Source organism: Engystomops pustulosus, chromosome 5 (genome assembly GCF_040894005.1).
Source record: "Engystomops pustulosus chromosome 5, aEngPut4.maternal, whole genome shotgun sequence".
Taxonomy (NCBI): domain Eukaryota; kingdom Metazoa; phylum Chordata; class Amphibia; order Anura; family Leptodactylidae; genus Engystomops; species Engystomops pustulosus.
The window spans coordinates 89,127,716-89,146,717 of NC_092415.1; the positions used below are offsets into that span (position 1 = coordinate 89,127,716).

Genomic DNA, 19,002 nt, shown 5'->3' on the forward strand with positions numbered 1-19,002 from the left:
GAGGAGAACATATTATTGAGGGGAGCTATTTCTCCTCCATTTTCACTCCTGATTTGGACATCAGAAACTGCATCGAAAAAACTGAACGTCTGAACGTACCCTCAAAGTCCAGACCTTAATCTAATTGAGAATCTGTGGCTTGACTTAAAAATTGGTGTTCACAAATTTTCACAACCTGCCTGACTGAGCTAGAGCAATGTGCAAAGCTAAACCCCAACAGATTGCAACTGTTTGCAGCTAAATGTGCTCCTGCAAAGTACTAAACCAGGGGGTCTGAATATATATGCATGTAATACTTTTGCAACCTAATATATTTGTATATCCCTATATATGATGAATTGTCTAATTGCACAGGGGAACTCTGCTTTGAGATCTATCTTACACTTCTTACTAGCATTTATTTGCTACACCTATGAGATATATAGTATTTGGCTTCTGCAAGTACATTTGAAGTCCCAGTGTCATACCAGTGTCATTTATATGTATTTTATATTTCTTTGATTTTTGTTGGATGTGTGTTCTCTATTTACTATAACACAGTTTGTGAACATGAGTGGCGTGATATAAAAAAAATGTAAGCTCACTTACAGATGACAAAAGACTACCCTAGTTGCAAACTTGGAAAGTAATCTCCGGCAGTGGGCATATAAGAGTGACCATGGAGGCTAGCACAGAAAAACTTTTATCTGCATTAGGTCTTCTATTTTGCATCCCCGTGTCGTGTTATGGACTCATACACATGACCGTAGTTTCCACTGTTCCTTGTATGTGCCCACTGACCACAATGGAAACTTAGAGTAGGTGCTATGATTGACTTTGCAACTCAAGCAGTCTCTTCTATGGTCATCGGCATGTGAGCAGAGTTCAGCTCTGTGTGAATGGACATGGAGCTGATTGTTCCAGCCTGTGAAATGAGGCCTTGCTCTGTCTCATACGTTACTCTGTCTCAGTCCTTTGGCTACTAACTCTACAGAGCAACATTCTGCTCAGCTCACACACCAATGATACACAAGCTACAAACAAGGGACAGTTCTTGTCCTACAAGTTCGTTGGTGTTCACACTTTTAATTAATCTTGTGTAAGTTATATTTTTGGTCTGCCAAGTAGGAGTCCCTCCTATTTCCCCCATTTTCTTTAGAAAAAATAAGTTACCCTTTGATAGTGTACATCTGGTAGAACAAGACTTACTACAATTCTTCGAATCCAAATTATTCAAACTAGGGACCACAGGAGTGTGAAATTCATATGTTTATGTACAAGAGGCCTTAGGCTCCCTTCCACACTTGCGTTTTTTACGCAAGTTTTCTGCGCGTGCTTTTGACATGCAGAACTTGCATTACACTCTGACCCATTGTAATCAATGGGCTTTTTCAGACTTGCATTTTTTTTTCACGTGCACATGTGCATTTTTTTTTTAACATGCGTTTAAATCTCAGCATGCTCTACTTTTGCAAGTCACACACATGAAAAACATACCATACAAGTCTATGGAGAAGCATCAAAAACGCATCGCACTCTGAGACACTTGCAAGTGCAATGCAAGTACATTGTGCATTTCACTGATCAATTGCCATAGAAAAGATAGAGCTCAGTCCTGAGTCCTTTTCACGCATGTGAAAAATTGAGACACTGAACAAACTCTGACTCAAAACTGATTGAACTCAGACAGACAAAATAAGTACTGAAACAGGTTAAATCCAGGACAGACACAACAGGAAACCAGACAAGTTTCAAAAATGCAGGAAAAGGAACTGTGAGGCCCGTTCCACACTTGCGAGTGTGATGCGATGAACTCGCATCACATTCGCAACGCATGCTGCCGGGAACGCACGGCCCGAACGCTGCGCACCGGGAGTGAACTGACATGCTGAGTTCACTCCCACGGTGCAGCGTTTGGGCCGTGCGTTCCCGGCAGCATGCGTTGCGAGTGTGATGCGAGTTCATCGCATCACACTCGCAAGTGTGGAACGGGCCTTATGATGGTGCTTTTCTGGGACTATAAAGGAAGATTTTTGTCTAAACAAGGTGTTTTTGCATAACTGTGAACCCCTTTAAGTAGGCCACTGATTACCTCAAAAAGATATTTTGGAGTTATCCATCTCACCTTTTCCTCATGCCTTTATTTCCAGGCAGCAACAGGTGCACGAGAGATTGTGTGAAGTCCACGGACCACAATTTGTAGCACTGATGACATCAATTTTAACATCATACTGGGAAAGGTTTTGATGCTTCTCGAGACCTGGAGACAGGTGACTATTTGGATAATCAGGTTCTTAGCCAGCACTTTCTTTTGTCATCACTTCTTCATTGTTTGGAAAGATCTAGGTATAAAATTGAAGATTCCGTAGATAATCACCACAAGAGAAGAATGGTTTCACATTTTACATTCCTTTTTATTTACATTTTATCCACAATATAGCAAATAATGCAACATAGAAGAAGCTACTGCAGTGGACACAGGAGAAATTTCCAGAAGCCTTGGACTTCAACACCAGATAAGCACAGAATTTATTGTGTTCATTCTATTAATTATTAGCCACACAAGTAGCATTAAGACAGAAGTTCACAGGCAATCAGAAATCATTCAAAATATAGCATTTTAGGGTCCATGATATCTTTAAAAGTATAGTATTTTACAAGCAGAACAAAATTTTATTTGGTACACAAATGGTGCATTTTTTTTTGTTCTGCAAAGGCTTTGATTGCCATCACAAAATTCTAGTACATTCATTTACCCAGTAACTAAGATAAATAGAATAGAAACCAGCAGTTTATATTTCACAGAGAAATGATCTATAAATGAAATCCTGACTTGTCTGCATGCCACAGCATGATCTATTAAGTGGAAAATTAAATGTCCTTCTTCTGCTGTGATTATATTTTCTCTGGCTATGTCCTTATTTGGTGTCACCATAAAAGCATATCTTCTCCTGAAGTAATGTGATAGAGGATGAGATTCTATGGTAATGGGGAGAAACATTACATGTAAAAACCATTGTACAAGGATATTATTGCTAAGAATACTAAACACTGGCCCACTTCCAGGCAACCATCATTAGAGGCCAATAGAGCATTTTAGAGGCCTATACTCTACGGTTACACTTCATATTTCATTTGGACAAATATTTTTTCAAAATTACTAAAATAAAAACGTGATATGCTGACTTGGATAGTGTATGTACAGTAGTGCTTCTAGGAAAGAATTGTAAAAGGTAAATCTACCATCAAAGTCAAGCATGATAAACCTGGGACATTACTCGTAGATCCAGGCACTGTGAAATGTGGAAATCTGCTTATATTTGTTATCCATGACTTACTTCCTTCTAAAATCAACTTTTAGAATTATGCTAATGAGCCTGACCTCTGTGATCTTGCCTTATAGACTGTTACACTGTCTCAACCTCTCCCCGCTTCCTCAGCAGAGAACACTTTCTGCTGTAATATTGGTGTAAAAGTTGATATTAGAAGAAAGGAGGCCATGGATAACAAAGATTACCAGAGTGACATTTTCTGGATCTATGAGTAATTATTCCTGGTTTATCATGCTTGATTTTGATGTTAGATTTCCTTATAATACATTTGATACCTTCCACAAACTCATGCACTGAAAGCTGCGTTTAAGTGCCCCGGCACTAGAACATTCTCAGTCTATAGAAACTGCACAAGTGCAGTGCAGTGGATGGGAATCCTTGCATCATACAGAAATATGATGCAAAGATTTCCTGATTGCGGTTCCAAAATAACCACTGGCATTATAGCAATTTTCTAAAATGTTGCTACAGTTAAGCAAGTTCCCATACACACAGTCCGCAGCATATCATTTATTTGCTGCAGATTATGGTGCAGAATTCTACTTTTACCATGAAAAAACACACCAGCAAAAAGAGGCCCAATACATGCATCAGAAACCAGCTGTTTTCTTGCAGAATGGCCCCAAAATGACCAGTGTAAATTCTGCAACCATTACGCATAATGTGCCGGATAGCCTTTGGCACGCACATCTTTACTAGGAATACCAATTATACCAGGAATAACTTCTAAACAACCTTACAAACATGCAGCAATTAGATGAATTTTACCATTTTTGCTGCAGTGTTGATATAAAGCTCACTAGAAAATTTAGTATTATTAAAAATAACCTACTGTATCTCAATGTCTCTGTGGCAACTGACTACAAAATAACTTTCTAATCTGAATTTTTCATTATTTCTTCCAATATCCATTTGTAGCAAGTAACAAGAGCTAGGGGACAGAGGGGAGCTGACTCAGACTACACTTGCTTTGATTGTAGTCTGTTACCATGGAGAAATAAAGCTCTTTAGGTTAGGTAAGCCGTAGACACAACTTGAGGGCCAAATATGAAAAAAGCAATCTATTGGGAAAATGAGAATATTCACTGATTTCAGATCAGATGATCACTGGTATCCTACTATAAACCTGTAACTGAGCACCAGATCATGACTACATGCCATATTCAGACAAGCCAGCAATTTCTTTCAGAACATATCTTAAGAATGTCACACAGTCAAAATTTCTAAATGCATTCCACAGTCATGCAATTTCTCTATGAACAGCTGTACAGAGCAAGAAACAGACTGGATCCGTAACACTTCAGAATTGCTAGGTCTGTGTCTAGAGTAAAAAAGGACAGATATTTCACCTAATATTATAAGCTTACCATATTCAGACATTTCACCAAATGGTTGATATACGGTCATTTCAGGTGAACAGTATAAATTCATCCAAAAGTTACTTCTATCGGATACAGTATACAGTCCCATTGATAACTCTGCTATGAAGGTGGTAAGTTATATACCACTGGTTCACTCTATGAGAATTACTAATGAATAAAGCTGAGCACATGACTCACAAGTATAAGGCCAGAACTGATTCACACATACTAGCAGTAAGATACACAATGTGGCATACTATTTCCTTAAAAAGGGGCAGCTAATTTCTTCAGAGATATAGATACAGATAAGCATGTCTTGTTTTCTATTTTATATACCTAAAATTCGGAATTTCAATAGATCTCCTAACTATAGGTGAATTATCTGATGGAAAAACGGGCCCAAACTGGAGCCAGACAATTGGATCTGTACACCAAAAAATTCTCTACATTACAATCCAAATGTAGGGCCTATTTTTGTATAAATTTTCAAAGTGCATCTGGAGAAACTCAAGGAGTAAAAAAGGGATTCTGAAGTTAGACACACCCATATTGACCTCTATATAGAACAAGGGAATTACAGTCAACTTTATACTGTACTTCATACAGTTACCATCATATGAGATTTTAGTCAATATTTTAAATATTACTTGAAAATTATGAAAATCTGTTCAATATGCAAATAGTGGCACGCCATTCATTTTGGATCAATATGTAAAACCTGTAAGAGATGCAAGACCTCCACTGATTTCAATGTGTGCTTCTTGACACATTGAGGGGAATTTATTAAGACTGGTGTTTTATGCGCCAATATGAAGATTCCCTTCCCTAACTGCCAGCATACTGGATCCACTAAGAGGTATATCCAACAGGTTGGACCTGTTTAGACGAGTTCTGACCTGGGGGATATTTCAGATAAGGTCTCCAACAGTTTGGGGAGCAAAATCTTGCAGGTCATGGTAGGTGCTGCCTTGTAAAGCTCATAAATAGGGGCATATGTTAGCACCTGGTCATTATTTTTCCATAGTATCATATACGAACAAGATATGAACAATGTTGCTAAGTGCGAGCAGCATGAATATAATATTCTTAATATTAAGGGAGAGTAATGACTTATTTACATATTCGTTTCCACAAATTTATGAATTCCATACTGATAGCATCAGTTTGATGTTGACTTACATTGTAATGATTTCACCAAATGACAGGCAAAAATAAGTTGTGTCTTTATTCTTGCTATGGACTCAAATTCCATTAAAAACCGACATGAATACATTAAAAATAATCAGTGCAAACGTTATATGTGAAAAAGCCCTAGGAATCCTAGGTCTAGACGACTTATAATAGGTCTACACACTTTGACTACATTAATAGGGAGCTTGGCATGGATGCAGGCTCTTACAGCAAGTTCTGAGAGTCACAACTTATCCTGGGATAACCTTAATGGAAAGCTATTAGAAGCTATTTAATAGTACAGAAGAGCACCGTAGTAATGCATACAATTATACACTACAATTCAATTGCGCAGTACACAACCTAAACAGTATACTACTTACATGGACAGTAATATGAGAGATGTTATGAGCAGCGCTATGGCTGACCATATATTTGAGGGGTTGGAAAACAATGGCTCACACGCTTGCTATCATAGACAATACCTTTGAGCTGGCATTCACATTTTCTACATGTGAAACAATCACTTTTCTAGAGCTCAATGGCAAATGATGACCTGTAATTGTTGATATTTGTCCTACAGTAAAATACATTCTGAGAAATGTTCACAGCTTGGCGGGTGGAGGGAGAAGATGCAGTTTCTTTCCAGCAGTAATAGAAAGAAGCCCATTATGCCATTACACCACAGTGTTGTATCATGTGCCTAGAGACATGACTGCCTTATAGAACAGCAGAGTTATACAAATACCATTATCTGCCCTCCTGGACTACTAGCAGTACAAAGACATCCGGCTCCTGCGCATAGCTTCACTTATTAGGTAAGCGGGGCTTAACTCAGGCTCCTCTGTCATAATGACTATATTTTGCCATTCGCCAGTCTGGTTAGATTTTTTTATAGTGTCCACTACACAAAGAGCATAAAGACAGTCATCAAAGGTAGCGGCCATTGTCAGGGGCCTGCCGTCCCATGTTCTTCTGTCCTCCTGGTCTTCAAATGCCTGCCGCACAGCCTGTACCATTTTAATAGTCCCTCGCAGGTATGGGGAGGGAATGTCGCTGAAAGCTTTTTCAGGCAAAAGTGAATTACTGACGGGTGTGGAGTCTTTTAAAAGTAATTCCCGTTCAGAGGAGCTATTTCTCTGTCCATAGAGATCTGTCCCCATTACAATAAGTCTACCGGATGACCCAACAACTATTACATCTTGTTTAAACTCCCCGGGGACATTAAAGTTAAGAGTAACCGTACAGCACACCCCTCCTTCAAGGACCATCTGAAATGTGCAGAAATCATCACTGGTTATTTGTCGGATTCCATTTATGTGGTCCGTCTGCTTTACAAAGGTTTTCAGAAGTCCATGGACCTTTACAGCCTTCTGGTTGGTTAAGAAAGTCAAGAGATCTATAATGTAGCTACCAACAGAATGCAGTCCCCCACCACCCATGAGATCATCACAGCTCCAGTTGTATTTCTTTCCCAGGAGACTTCCACTGTGGACCTGGACCTCACACACTTGAAGTTCTCCCACATATCCTTCCTGAATCAGCTGCTTCATCTTCACAAATGCAGGCAGGAATCGCAAGACATTTCCCATGATGCTCATTAGCTTTGGGTAATAGTGGGCGGCCGACATCATTCGAAATGCGTCAAGGGGGGTTGCTGTCCTGTCACAGATGACATTTTTTCCAATTCCTGAAGAAAAATAAGAAAAGAATTATATATTATTACATCTGTTACAGAAACATTTATATTTTGTACCTGAACCATAAAACTCAGTAACATTATCACTAATCCATGGAAAAGATACATAACAATTCTTTAATGACCATTGCAGTGATGACCTCTGTACAATAATATACTGTAAGATGTATGTGTTATAAAAGATCACGTGATAGTCAGTACTGCTATGCTTCCCCATGATGTGAGGATAAATTGAGTAGAGTCTCTATTTCTTTGTTTGTGTAGTGAACGGAAGACATCATAGCATCTAGTCTCCACTCCGTTCCCATTTTGAAAACCAGGACATAGGCACCGCAGACCAATATGCTGAGGTTATGCATGTGGGGCCCCAAAAAATACCTTTCACATTTAATGTCTAGCTTTAGCTGGCTCTTATATTGTTTGTCTTCATAAGCGGATTTATGTGGCTTTTATTCTCCCGAAGAAAAGTAAGAAAAATACTTACCAAATTCCAAAAGGGATGTACAAGTAATCAAGTGAATTTGATCACCCCCCCCCCAAAAAAAAAAAAAATGGGCGGAGCTAACAAAGGAATGGGAGTTTACATCAGAGCTAACTGCCCTCCACAGATATAAAAATACCAAAATTATCTTTGCCCTCTGGGACAGAAAAGAAGGAACTAACATCAGAGCTGGAAGCTCCTCCCTCAAGCTCCTGGAAGCTGTTCATAAAGGACAAATAGAGACAAAAAGTACAGAGAAATGAAAATAGTGCAAAACAAAGCTGGGGGTGTAAGGCAGTGGGAGACAACATGTATGTATGGAATATATAGGTAAGTAGGGTGAAGGACAACAGAGAACTGGGGCATATAGAAATAAGAATAAGAAAATAAAGAACATAGAGAACCTATAGAGATGAGGATTTACATAGTAATATGAGATTAAAATTGTAAATCATCTTATTGTTTGGAAAAAAATCACCCATTGGAACATGTCAATTACACTATGACTGCAATGACTGCATTACTACAGTAGATGAAGATGTAAAATGTACTATCCCCAGCGGCAGGCAGAAGCTTCATCTAGAAATAATGGGGTTTTCTGCGACCGAAAACTGGCGTAGAGGCCCTGAAAATAATCACAAATAGTAGTGATTTGGTAGACCTTGTGCTTATTTCCCCCTCTCCGCCAGCTCCCCGCCAAGGGGGGTGAGGCTAGTGGCAGAGTGCGCTGGCCTGTGCACAAACTACAGCCTACAAACTTTCAATAGTGAAAGTTTGCATGCTGCAGATTAATTGTATGCCAGGTAGAACCTGGAGTAGAAGTAAACTCTGTTTAGCCAGCTACCAGATACATAAAGAGACAGGAGCCTCTTGATGTATCGGGCTTTGACACTATCATACGGCGTGTATTAACACCAACATATGATAAATAACCCCCAATCTCTCTAGATCACCTTTTAGGTGGGATTAACAAATCCCTTAAGGCATGCCATCAGTGTAATGCCCACCTTAACAGCTAGAAAAGATGTAACTGATTGCTGGCCATACACTCTGGACCTTCACCGAGTTTAGAACACAAGTTGTTATAAGCAAAAGCAATTGATACTTAAAAAGAAATGGCAGCTTAGGGACCTTCTGGATCAGAATCCACCAGCAGAAGTAAATTCTTCTACATTCAATTATTTTGATTGTTTAGTAAAGTTGATGAATGACGATCCGTCTGTGTTCCAAGAGGCATTCAGAAGCATTAGTCGTCCAAACAGCCTATTGATGCTCACTGCATATTTAATATAATGGCCTCTGTTTCCCTTTTTCTGCCAATTCATCAGCCTATTTATGGAGACAAGGACATTGAGGGTTTTTTATCTGAATGCACTATTTATATTTATTTGTATCAATACCATGTGACTTCTGTATCTGATGGATATGACTCAGCTTATGGGTCATCAGTCTGAGGATACATGGCCATTATCTTTGGGTGGGAAAAAAGCATCTTGTTGGCGTATTTGTTTTCTACCACTACCATACACTTACTGGTATTTAAAGCTAAGCACACTTTCATGTCTGCGTACGCCTGCTGATCCAGGATCCTATATTCATTACCCCAGAAATCATTGCTAATAGCAGATATTAGAGTTTTTAAAATATGCAAATTAGGCTCAGGGGCAACTGTACACATCACAGTAGCCCAGAGATTGTACTACATCTTTTTCAGAAGTGTAAAAATACTCCTTTTATTATTTTTAAGTATTTTTAGTAGACGAGCAGTATGACATTTTCTGTAATACAAATAAGAAATTGTTTAAATGTTAAAAGAAAATTTATGCAAGAAAATAATCAGTGCCAGATTTTCTGAGCTTAAATAGCCAATCTAGGCAGTAGTAGTCATCTATCATCATGCATTAAACATTAGTGCAGCAAAAAATCACTAGAGATTGGCTGCCACCACAGACCCTGTGGGCATTGTAGTCACTGTTGCCACAGTCCCCCACAACATGCAGTGGCTGCAGACCCCTAAGACCAAGCGGCAACTTGGTAAAAAGTTTTCTTTTACTTTTTACCTGTGGCATCGGTTAGCAGGGCACACGTCATATATTTATATATCATGTATTTTTTCACTGCTGTTTCCATATATAGATCACATATAACAGTGATGATAACAGAACATTGGATCACTATTATTATTGATCTATATACACACATGCAAAGATGCACATAGCCTCTTTCCTGGATGTCTGGGAACCCCTTCTGCTCCAGAAATCCCAGTGACATTACCAATCGGACCTCCTAACCCTGGCTTTTAGGAGGACAGCGTGCATACTGAACACGTTATTCGGGGGACGTTGGAACAGGGGACTGATAATATACATTATATTATTGACAGTATAGAATAGGGCTTTCACACTGACAGTTCGATTCTGCAGATGGCTTTGTGTGCTGATCAGAAAGACATGGGCGAAACTCTTTAACTAAAGCAGCTCAGAGCTGATCATGTGCCTGGAGCATCGGCAGCCTGCACTGAAAGTGCTCCGCTCAAAGAGTTATAATGCCTTTTCAAGCACCTATGATGCTTGCACATGCGTTAATGCGACCACTGCAGTAGCCCCTTCTTGATCTGTCTGCCTCTTATTATGCAAGGCTCTTGCAGGCATTTATGTCTTCGTCCTATCGTCCCTTCTCCTGCCCAATAGCCGGTACTCTCAAGCCAACTTGTAAGCCAACTTGTAAGCCAACTCTCAAGAATTCTTGAGTATATGTTGTCCGTTTTTTCGGTGAAGATGCACAATAAGGATACCGTCCACACATCTGTGCAAATTCCTATGACCCAAATTACACTACTGGCTCTCGGACAGGTGAAGGGGAGGAGGACATAAACACCTGCAAGAGGCGTATACTATTATAGGCAAATGGAACAGTGATGTACATGGTAGCCCCACAGCCTAATTTGCATATAAACCTGTAATTTCTGTAAAAAATAATCAAAATGAGATCCTAGATCAGCAGGCACACACGGACATGTAAGTGTGCTTAGCTTAAAATAGTGTATGGTGGTGAAAAAGGGATAGCTCTATATGAAATATATTTTCCAGACCAATCTTTTGAAGGCCCTATTTTGTACCAGTGCCCATCTTCCCCCAAGGCTGTGGAAGTGCAAGTGTTAAGTCATGAGTCTGTACCAGCATTACTACTACATAACAACCTCAGTCACATAGGAGTAGTGCTCCTACACTGTGTTGCCAGGCAGTGGCCAACATTAAGCCAGTGTATACATCAGGGAGCGTAAATGAAACATCATGAATACTGATCAGCGTTTTTCCTTGTTAAGACACGAGTTTAAAAGTCTATGAATTTGACACCCATCATTTTTTCCTTATTTACTGTACATAAGAACATTTTTCTTTGTTCGTTTTTACACATGATAGAAAATGCCTACTTCATTGAGCTGACAAGACCATATTGTTTTAAAAACCTTTGGTTTCTTGCAGGCGTGTGGTTGGGTTCTTTGTTTATTGTTACGAGGGCATGTGCCACTTTATTTGAACCCATTGTTATACAGAGCACTTTGCACATCTTTGACTATAAACATGTTGGATGATTCTACATGTTCTTTTCTTACTGTGGAGACCAACCGTCTATGGTAACTAGTATGCATACTGTATAATTATATGCTGTTTCCCTTTTTTTTTTTTCTCTCCTCCTATATGTGGGATCCTGCGAGACCACCATTTAGGTGCTGTACTCATTGGGGCACATTTACTTATCCAGTCCCGTGGACTTCACGAAAGTGCATTGTCCGACGATAATGCACTGTGCCGCGTTTCACTAAGATTGTGTGCCCGATATCATGAATGTTTCGCTTCCCCACTCAGGTCGGCCAGAGTTCGCATTGGATTGCGACACAATTTGAAAGTTAAATCCTGTGCTCAGTCCGAATCAGTCGGATCGTCCAACAGCACGTCCCACAATTTCTGTCACATGAAAGCCAGCGCAGCTAAAATCTGATGGCGTGCAACACAATCCCATCGCAACCCCATTTAATATCTGTCAAAGCTGCGCAAATCCCGAAAACAGTGAACAGTACAACGAAAATGCGATCCGCGACCCTTAGTAAATAAGCCCCATTGTGTGCATTGTATTTCCAAATGCCCTTTAATAAATTTTTATTGTTGATTTTAAAAAATCAAAAAGCTTTGGTTTCTAAAATGGTTATTAGATTTCTATTTGTATATTATTTCACCAAATTTAATCAGGTTTTCCCATCAATTTGACACACACACACCAGCAGAACGTGACAGCTCCCATTGCAAATTTATGTGGACTGTGGTCCAAATCTTTGACAGATGTTTGAGCTGAAGTCAGAAAAGCAAGCTAGGACACAACCAAAACCTTTGCTAGCATATTTCTCTTAACAGATTATAACCAGTTGCTAGAAACCTGTGAAAGCTCTTCTCGCTGGACTGCATAATACACTTACCTAGTATCTTTGGTTACAGATAAAATAATACTGTTCTGTATAAGTATTGTTCAGGCTGGCTAAAGCAAGAGAGTTATTACCCAGAACCGTAACGTGGTGAATTCTTGAACTGAATTGATCCACCCTTTGTATTATATGGGCTAGCAAATCATCAAATCAGCTATTTGCTCCATGCAGCTACAGTATAGTATCAACTACCATCCAAAGAAGGAGGAGATCCTAAAAACACTAGAGTAGGTATTACTAATGTAGAGGAATGGCTGCATGATGTATAGCAGTGGTAATCCCACAGCCATTCAATAAGCATCAGAAACAATCACTACAAATGCTGATGCACGCTCCACAATCATAAGTGACAGGTCGCTTGTTTGCTGCAGATGAAAAATGGGGGAAAAAACCTATTTTGTTGCAGATTTTTTTTTCGAATTGTGTGTATGTGAATGCCAACAATTTCATACACTAAAATGCTACTGTATTATACGGTGAAGGAAAATCCTCAGGTAATCATAACCGTGTGCGGGTACCCTTTCTATCACAACCTTCTTTCCCTAAAATTCTCACCTATTTTAATAAAAAAGGGTATAGAATTATCAAATTGGATATATATAAGGTTTAAAATATTTATGACGTATGGTAGTTAAAAAGTTGAAGAAGCTGTAAAATACCTATGAACTGGTAGAAAAAACACATCTGGGTGTAAGGGCTGAGCGTGGAGGTTCTGTATTAGTCCAACATGCTTTTTGAGTTTCCAATTATACTCCAAGAGGTCCAAACCTTTTGACACTGGGCCTATCCCATGGCCATCTATTTGATATAGGGAGTGGCAGCCCCAGAAATATTAAAATTATTAAAGCAAACTTTCAGCACAATTGTTGTAGACCCCATTATTTTACCCAGACACAATGCTGATTTTGCCATTGTTGCTATCCAAGGTTTCATGACTTCAAGCTGTTTTATGAATGGGCCTAAGCAGCCAATAGACAACCCGTCCTAAAGAAGCTCAAAAATGAATAAAAAAGCAAGCATTTAAAGCAGATTTTGGGCTGTTTTTTCAAGCTTAACTAAAGCAGCAATGCGAACTCGCAAAGTGAATGCGACAGTGTGAATACAGTTAATATGTCCCAGTTTATCAATCCGCTATGAATTAGCAAAGAAGAAAAATACTACTGTTCTTCCGGACTTAATTACTTTCAGGATGTTGCTTTGTTCACCGTTTCCTACTTTTCCTCCTGGCTCCTTTTTATTTGAAAGAAACACACACTCTCTCCTTTGCTCGGCCAAGAGTCCACACTCCTGTGTAGAGAATGGAAGGAGGAGCAAAAAAAGTCTTTCCAAGCTTTCAGCCATTATTATAATCCTCAAGTTCTCCCTCCACTACTGATTGTCTGGTTATGTAGGTCACAGATCGAAGTCAAAGGTGAATGTGATAAATTCCAAGGACAGGAAAAGGCAGCATAAAGAAACAATGAAATAGGGCCTTACCTCATTAAAAAGACATATACATGAACGCACTCCAAGGAACAATTAGTTAACAAGGGACAGGCCTATGCTACAAAGCAAATATAAGAACAAGGGCCTTCTGCTTTAAAAATGTTACACTGGTAATATCCTTGCTGCGTATCAAATAATAGCAAAACTAAAAGTCTAACACAATGTTTAAAGCAAATAAGTTGGTCATACAGATAGGTTTATATAGGTGATAGAAGTATCTGACCAATTCTTAAAGGGTAGCTGCCACAGGTTTTGTCCCATTCCCACTAACCATAACCACTTTCCACTTTAGGTGTAAGAATATAGATTTCTTGCATACCATTATATAGTGGATGTGAATGCTCCATCCATTATAAATGCAATTTTTATATTTATGCTAATTACACAGTACTAGTACAGGGCTTTATCAGGGCACCTCTGGGCTCCGGCATCATAATCGTGCTGTTCTGTATACATTCTTACACCTACAATACACTAGTGATGGTTGGGTGGGACAAAGCCTGTGACAGGTTCCCTTGCACCTCTAAATGCTTCTATGTGCACTTTAAATTATTTTACAGGCCCATGATCCACCTAAAAAACACGCACTTTGTCATTTTCTGGTCCATATGTCTGGAAACAAATAGCACATCAATGTGCACAGTGACAACAGGTGAATCTTATGTGGTTGTTTTGTGCATGTGCACAGGCGGCTTTATAAAACTTAACCTCTGCAGCTCAATGACATGATCACTGTAACAAGGTGGGACAGTCACAGATAATTGTAATCACCTTCTATATTAACATCTTTTTGGCTGCCATTCTTTTTTTTAATCTTATTCTACTGTATATAAATAGAGGCAGATAAATGTTGACATGAGTTATAAAATTTGTGTTTCTGTAAGTCTGTGGCAATAAGGTTAATAACGCCTTATAGACTTTCCTGACAGAGATGGACCTTCACGTAAGATGCTGATAGTAGAGTCTTCAATAACAAGCAATTATAATGATGCCTTGGGGTCCTATGAAGGCTGAAATCCTGCCGTCTCTCATACCTGGAGAACTGCATTGTCACATCATATGTGTCTTTGACCTTGGCTGTGAGTTAAGGACACGTTATACTGATTATATTATCTGGAGAACATGTATGTCAGCGCTGGCAAGCACACAAATTATTCCAGTTATTTTCTTTGTATAAACTAAGTAAATGCCCTGCAAAGCATGGCACAGCACAATATTCTTCTTTGTTCTCTTCCATTCGATTGTACATTAGAGACTTGGTAACTTGTACCACCACTCTTCTCAGGTATATTGTTACTGAGGTTAAACATAGACCAAGGTTATAAACCTTTCCTTTAAAACAGAGATAACTATGATCAATCACTGGATACACGCCAACCCACTAACAATTGCTTGGCAAACTGACAATTTAAAGGAAATCTACCCCCAGGATGATGGATTGTAAACCAAGTACACTGGCATACTGGTGTGTGCTTCGTCTGGCAGGATCTGCTCTTCTTTTATCTTCTTATTCCCTGGTTTTTACAAAAAAGTATTTTAAGATTAATCAAACAAGCCTTAGAAACTCCGGGCTACATAGGTGTTAATGGAGCCTGGAGCCCCTATGACTCATTTGCATAATTTTTTAAAGCCTTTTTTCTTAAAAACCAGCGCATCAGATCATAAAAGAAGAACAGATACAACCTGAGGGGGCAGATACTAGCATGTCAGTGTGCTTGGTTTACAATCCTTCATCCTGGTGGTAGATTCCATTTAACTTTTCAACTTAATTCATAAATGAATTGTACAGGTGAATAAAACAAACATGGTTATATTTTTAATCAGAGAAACGATTCTCTCTCCACTTATGTGGCTCCCTCATGCTCTATCCTTCCTGATAAAATGTGTTTCACTCTGAAATAGATGCAGAATTGTGTCTTGCTATTACGACAGAGCACATCTTCTCACATGTGATCTCCATCCTCCACCCCTCACAAAGCAAACGTCAGGAAGATCACAAGGAAGCCACAAGGTTCATTTTTGCAGGTTTTCATTAAACTATATCACCTGGTTTAACAGTTCACGTTAAATGACTTTTATGTATTGTCTTGCTATTTTTGGAAACTGTATTATATAATGATTTTATGGAAGGTACATAGCTTTTTTTAATAGAAAGCATCCAATTTATAAAGAAAAAAAAAAGGCAGAAACATTTACAAATGGGTGGGTAGAAATGCAGCTGCAACACACTAAGACACTGGAGATAGAAAGCCACAGAAGAAGCCAACAAAGATGCTACAAGCAAGGCTACCTGTAATCTTAGCTCTCTCCTGACACTACAGTACAGGCTGCCCCTACTTAAAAACACCCAACTTGTATGTAACCCGGGGACTGCGTGTATATCAACTCTTTGTCTATACCCTAACTGCTACCCCACTCTTCAGTGTGGTCTCTGGGTTATGCTCCAGTCAGATTGATAGCATGCTTCTGGTTAGATATTACAGTAGAAGAAAGGAGCTATGGAGCCTTCATCAATTTTGATCATCCTGATATCGCCCCGGAATATAATAGCTTTTTACATAGTCCTCCTGCTGCTAACAAGATACACAAAGGTATGCTTACACATGTCTCCAGCACTGCTACCTAATACTGTCTGCACCTTTGTATGGACAAAAACTGCTGGTAGACTCCATATAAACCAAGGGGTGCACAACCTGTGGAGAGCAGTGCCTTATGTTGCCGCCTGCACCCCCCTGCCAGGCAATAGCAGTATAAGAAAACAGAGGGCAGGAGCCCAATTAGCAGAGAGTAATTAGGAAAGAACTACTACTGGGTCTTTTCTGCTGATCTGGGTCCTGATGCTGGTATTATTAACTGGCATCGGGAACCAGAGCAGAGAAGCACACAGAGCCCTAGGGGACCTGGGACAGTTACTTCTTGTCAGCTATCCTCACAACTCCCGGATCCCCCCGCAGCTCTGGTCGCCATTGTGCTCTAAATCTTGATGCTGGTAGTATCCAGCAGCATAGTGCCTGATATGGGGTCTCCAATACTATTTATTTTGTCTGTTCTAGGAGTCTCGTTATTTTTTCTTTTTATACGTCCATTATTATTTGTGCCTGCTCTGGTGGTATCTATTATTTTTCTTTGTCGAATATGGGTTCTAATCTTCATTATAAGATTTATCTGCTCTAGGGTCTCAGAGTTATAGAGGCATATATAACCACTTAAGGAGTCAGCTCATTTCCACCTTTAGGACTCATTTTTTCAAATCTGCTTGTGTCCCGATATACAGTTATAACTTTTTTCTTACAGAACGTTCATCTGATCACTTGTTCAGATTAATACACTGTCATACTGATGTATGGCAGTATAGTACAACAATCAGCCTATGCAAATGCATTGGCTCATAGCTGTACTGCTGGGTCCGACACAGCAGGCAGTCATGTAAGGCAGCTCACCGGACCCGGGGCTGCCATGGAGACGATCAGCACCCCTATACTCGGGGCAAGGGTGCTGATCACTGCCTGAAGAGGTGGGTGGGTGGGTGCTTAAGGTGCTGAGGTCATGTTTGACCACGGCGCCTAAAGGGTTAAACAGCCTGGGATCGTAACTATTGTGATCCCGGCTGCTTGTGCAGTGGCCTCCTGCACGGATCCCACAGGTCTTTGGTGTCACTAGGGTGCCGGTTACTAAGGTAGCCCCTGAGGATGAGAAGTATGAAAATGGAGTTCTTGGGCCAAAAAGTTTGTGAACCTCTGCTTAATGCCATGGTATTATAGGCAGTATAGAACTGGTCCTAGCAGAGGAGTAAACTGAAGATCTGTAATGAGGGCTGGCAATGTTCAGCTTCTCACATATAAACATTCTAAAAATAAGAAGCCTGAAATATCCTAAGCATGACTAAGTACATTTTTCATTGCTTACTGTTCCCAGCCTATGCTAGAAATGTCATACTTAGAATATTTCACCTTTCATACCATTGTGTTTTTCCAGAAACATATAAACAATCTAATAATGCTGGGGGTTCTACAAAGTCATTTATTTCTACCCTTAGCAACAATACATCATTCACAAGCTCAATCTATGGTTCTGTGCTGCACATCCTCAAAACAGGAGGCCAAGTGTGACAGCTTGCAATGAATATTAATGGCAGCCATTGACTTAGCTCTCTCCGAGAGTGTGAGCACTGCTGACGCGAGTACGGATGTCTGTTCTGGAGGCCGCTAATGTTATGTAGACAGCATTTAAAGTATAATAATAAAAGAATCAATACTGAGAACTAAAATAAGGGGAATGTCACAGTCTGCATATAGTACAAATAAGAAAAATTTTCAATTATGGGCTGTTATCATTATAAAAAAAAATCTACAAGCAAAATCAAGCATGATAAACTAGGGACACTTCCTTATACAGTGGATTTGGTAATCTTCTTATATTTGTTGACCGTGGCCTAAAATAAACTTTTATAATTATGTTTTTGAGTCTGAGGGGCTACCCTAGCCCCCCTGTGACCTGGCTTTAGAGGCTATTACACTGTCTCACACTCTCCTCTTCCCTCAGCAGGAAGCAAGGGGAGAGGGTGACACAGTGCAATAGCCTGTAAAGCCAGATCACAGGGGGGCTAGGGTAGCCCCTGAGGTTATTAGCATAATGTTAAACAATGATTTTAGAATGGAGAAGGCCATGAATAACAGATCTAAGATTGCTACAGTCATGTGGTAAGTGCCCCTGGTTTATCGTGGCAGATTTCCTTTAACATCTAGAAAACTATATTTACAAAAGGATCTGCCAGCCACCCCTTGTAAGGTTTGAATAATTTAGTTACTAGGGCTACTACTAACTTATTAATATTCCAATATACTTTGTATCAATCCCTGTCTTTTAGATCTCTGCTTGCTGTCATCCTAGGAAACTTCATTATTAACTTCCTGTGCATATAAACTGGTCCATGTTCAGGTGCACGGCTCGTTGTCACAGAGATAAATCAGAGCTGTGTGTTATAATGAAGTAAACAATGAAGCTTCCTATAGAAT

General features: G+C 39.6%; 1 protein-coding gene across 1 annotated transcript in view; it reads right to left on the bottom strand.

Moving 5' to 3' along the window:
- Window positions 1-2,372: 2,372 nt before the first annotated feature.
- GFOD1 (Gfo/Idh/MocA-like oxidoreductase domain containing 1) overlaps window positions 2,373-19,002 on the bottom strand; it is a 36,400-nt gene continuing 19,770 nt past the window's right edge. Inside the window, exon 2 of the mRNA XM_072152619.1 lies at window positions 2,373-7,532. Coding sequence (XP_072008720.1) covers window positions 6,613-7,532 — 920 coding nt within the window. The 3' untranslated portion in view covers window positions 2,373-6,612. The remainder of the gene's footprint in view (window positions 7,533-19,002) is intronic.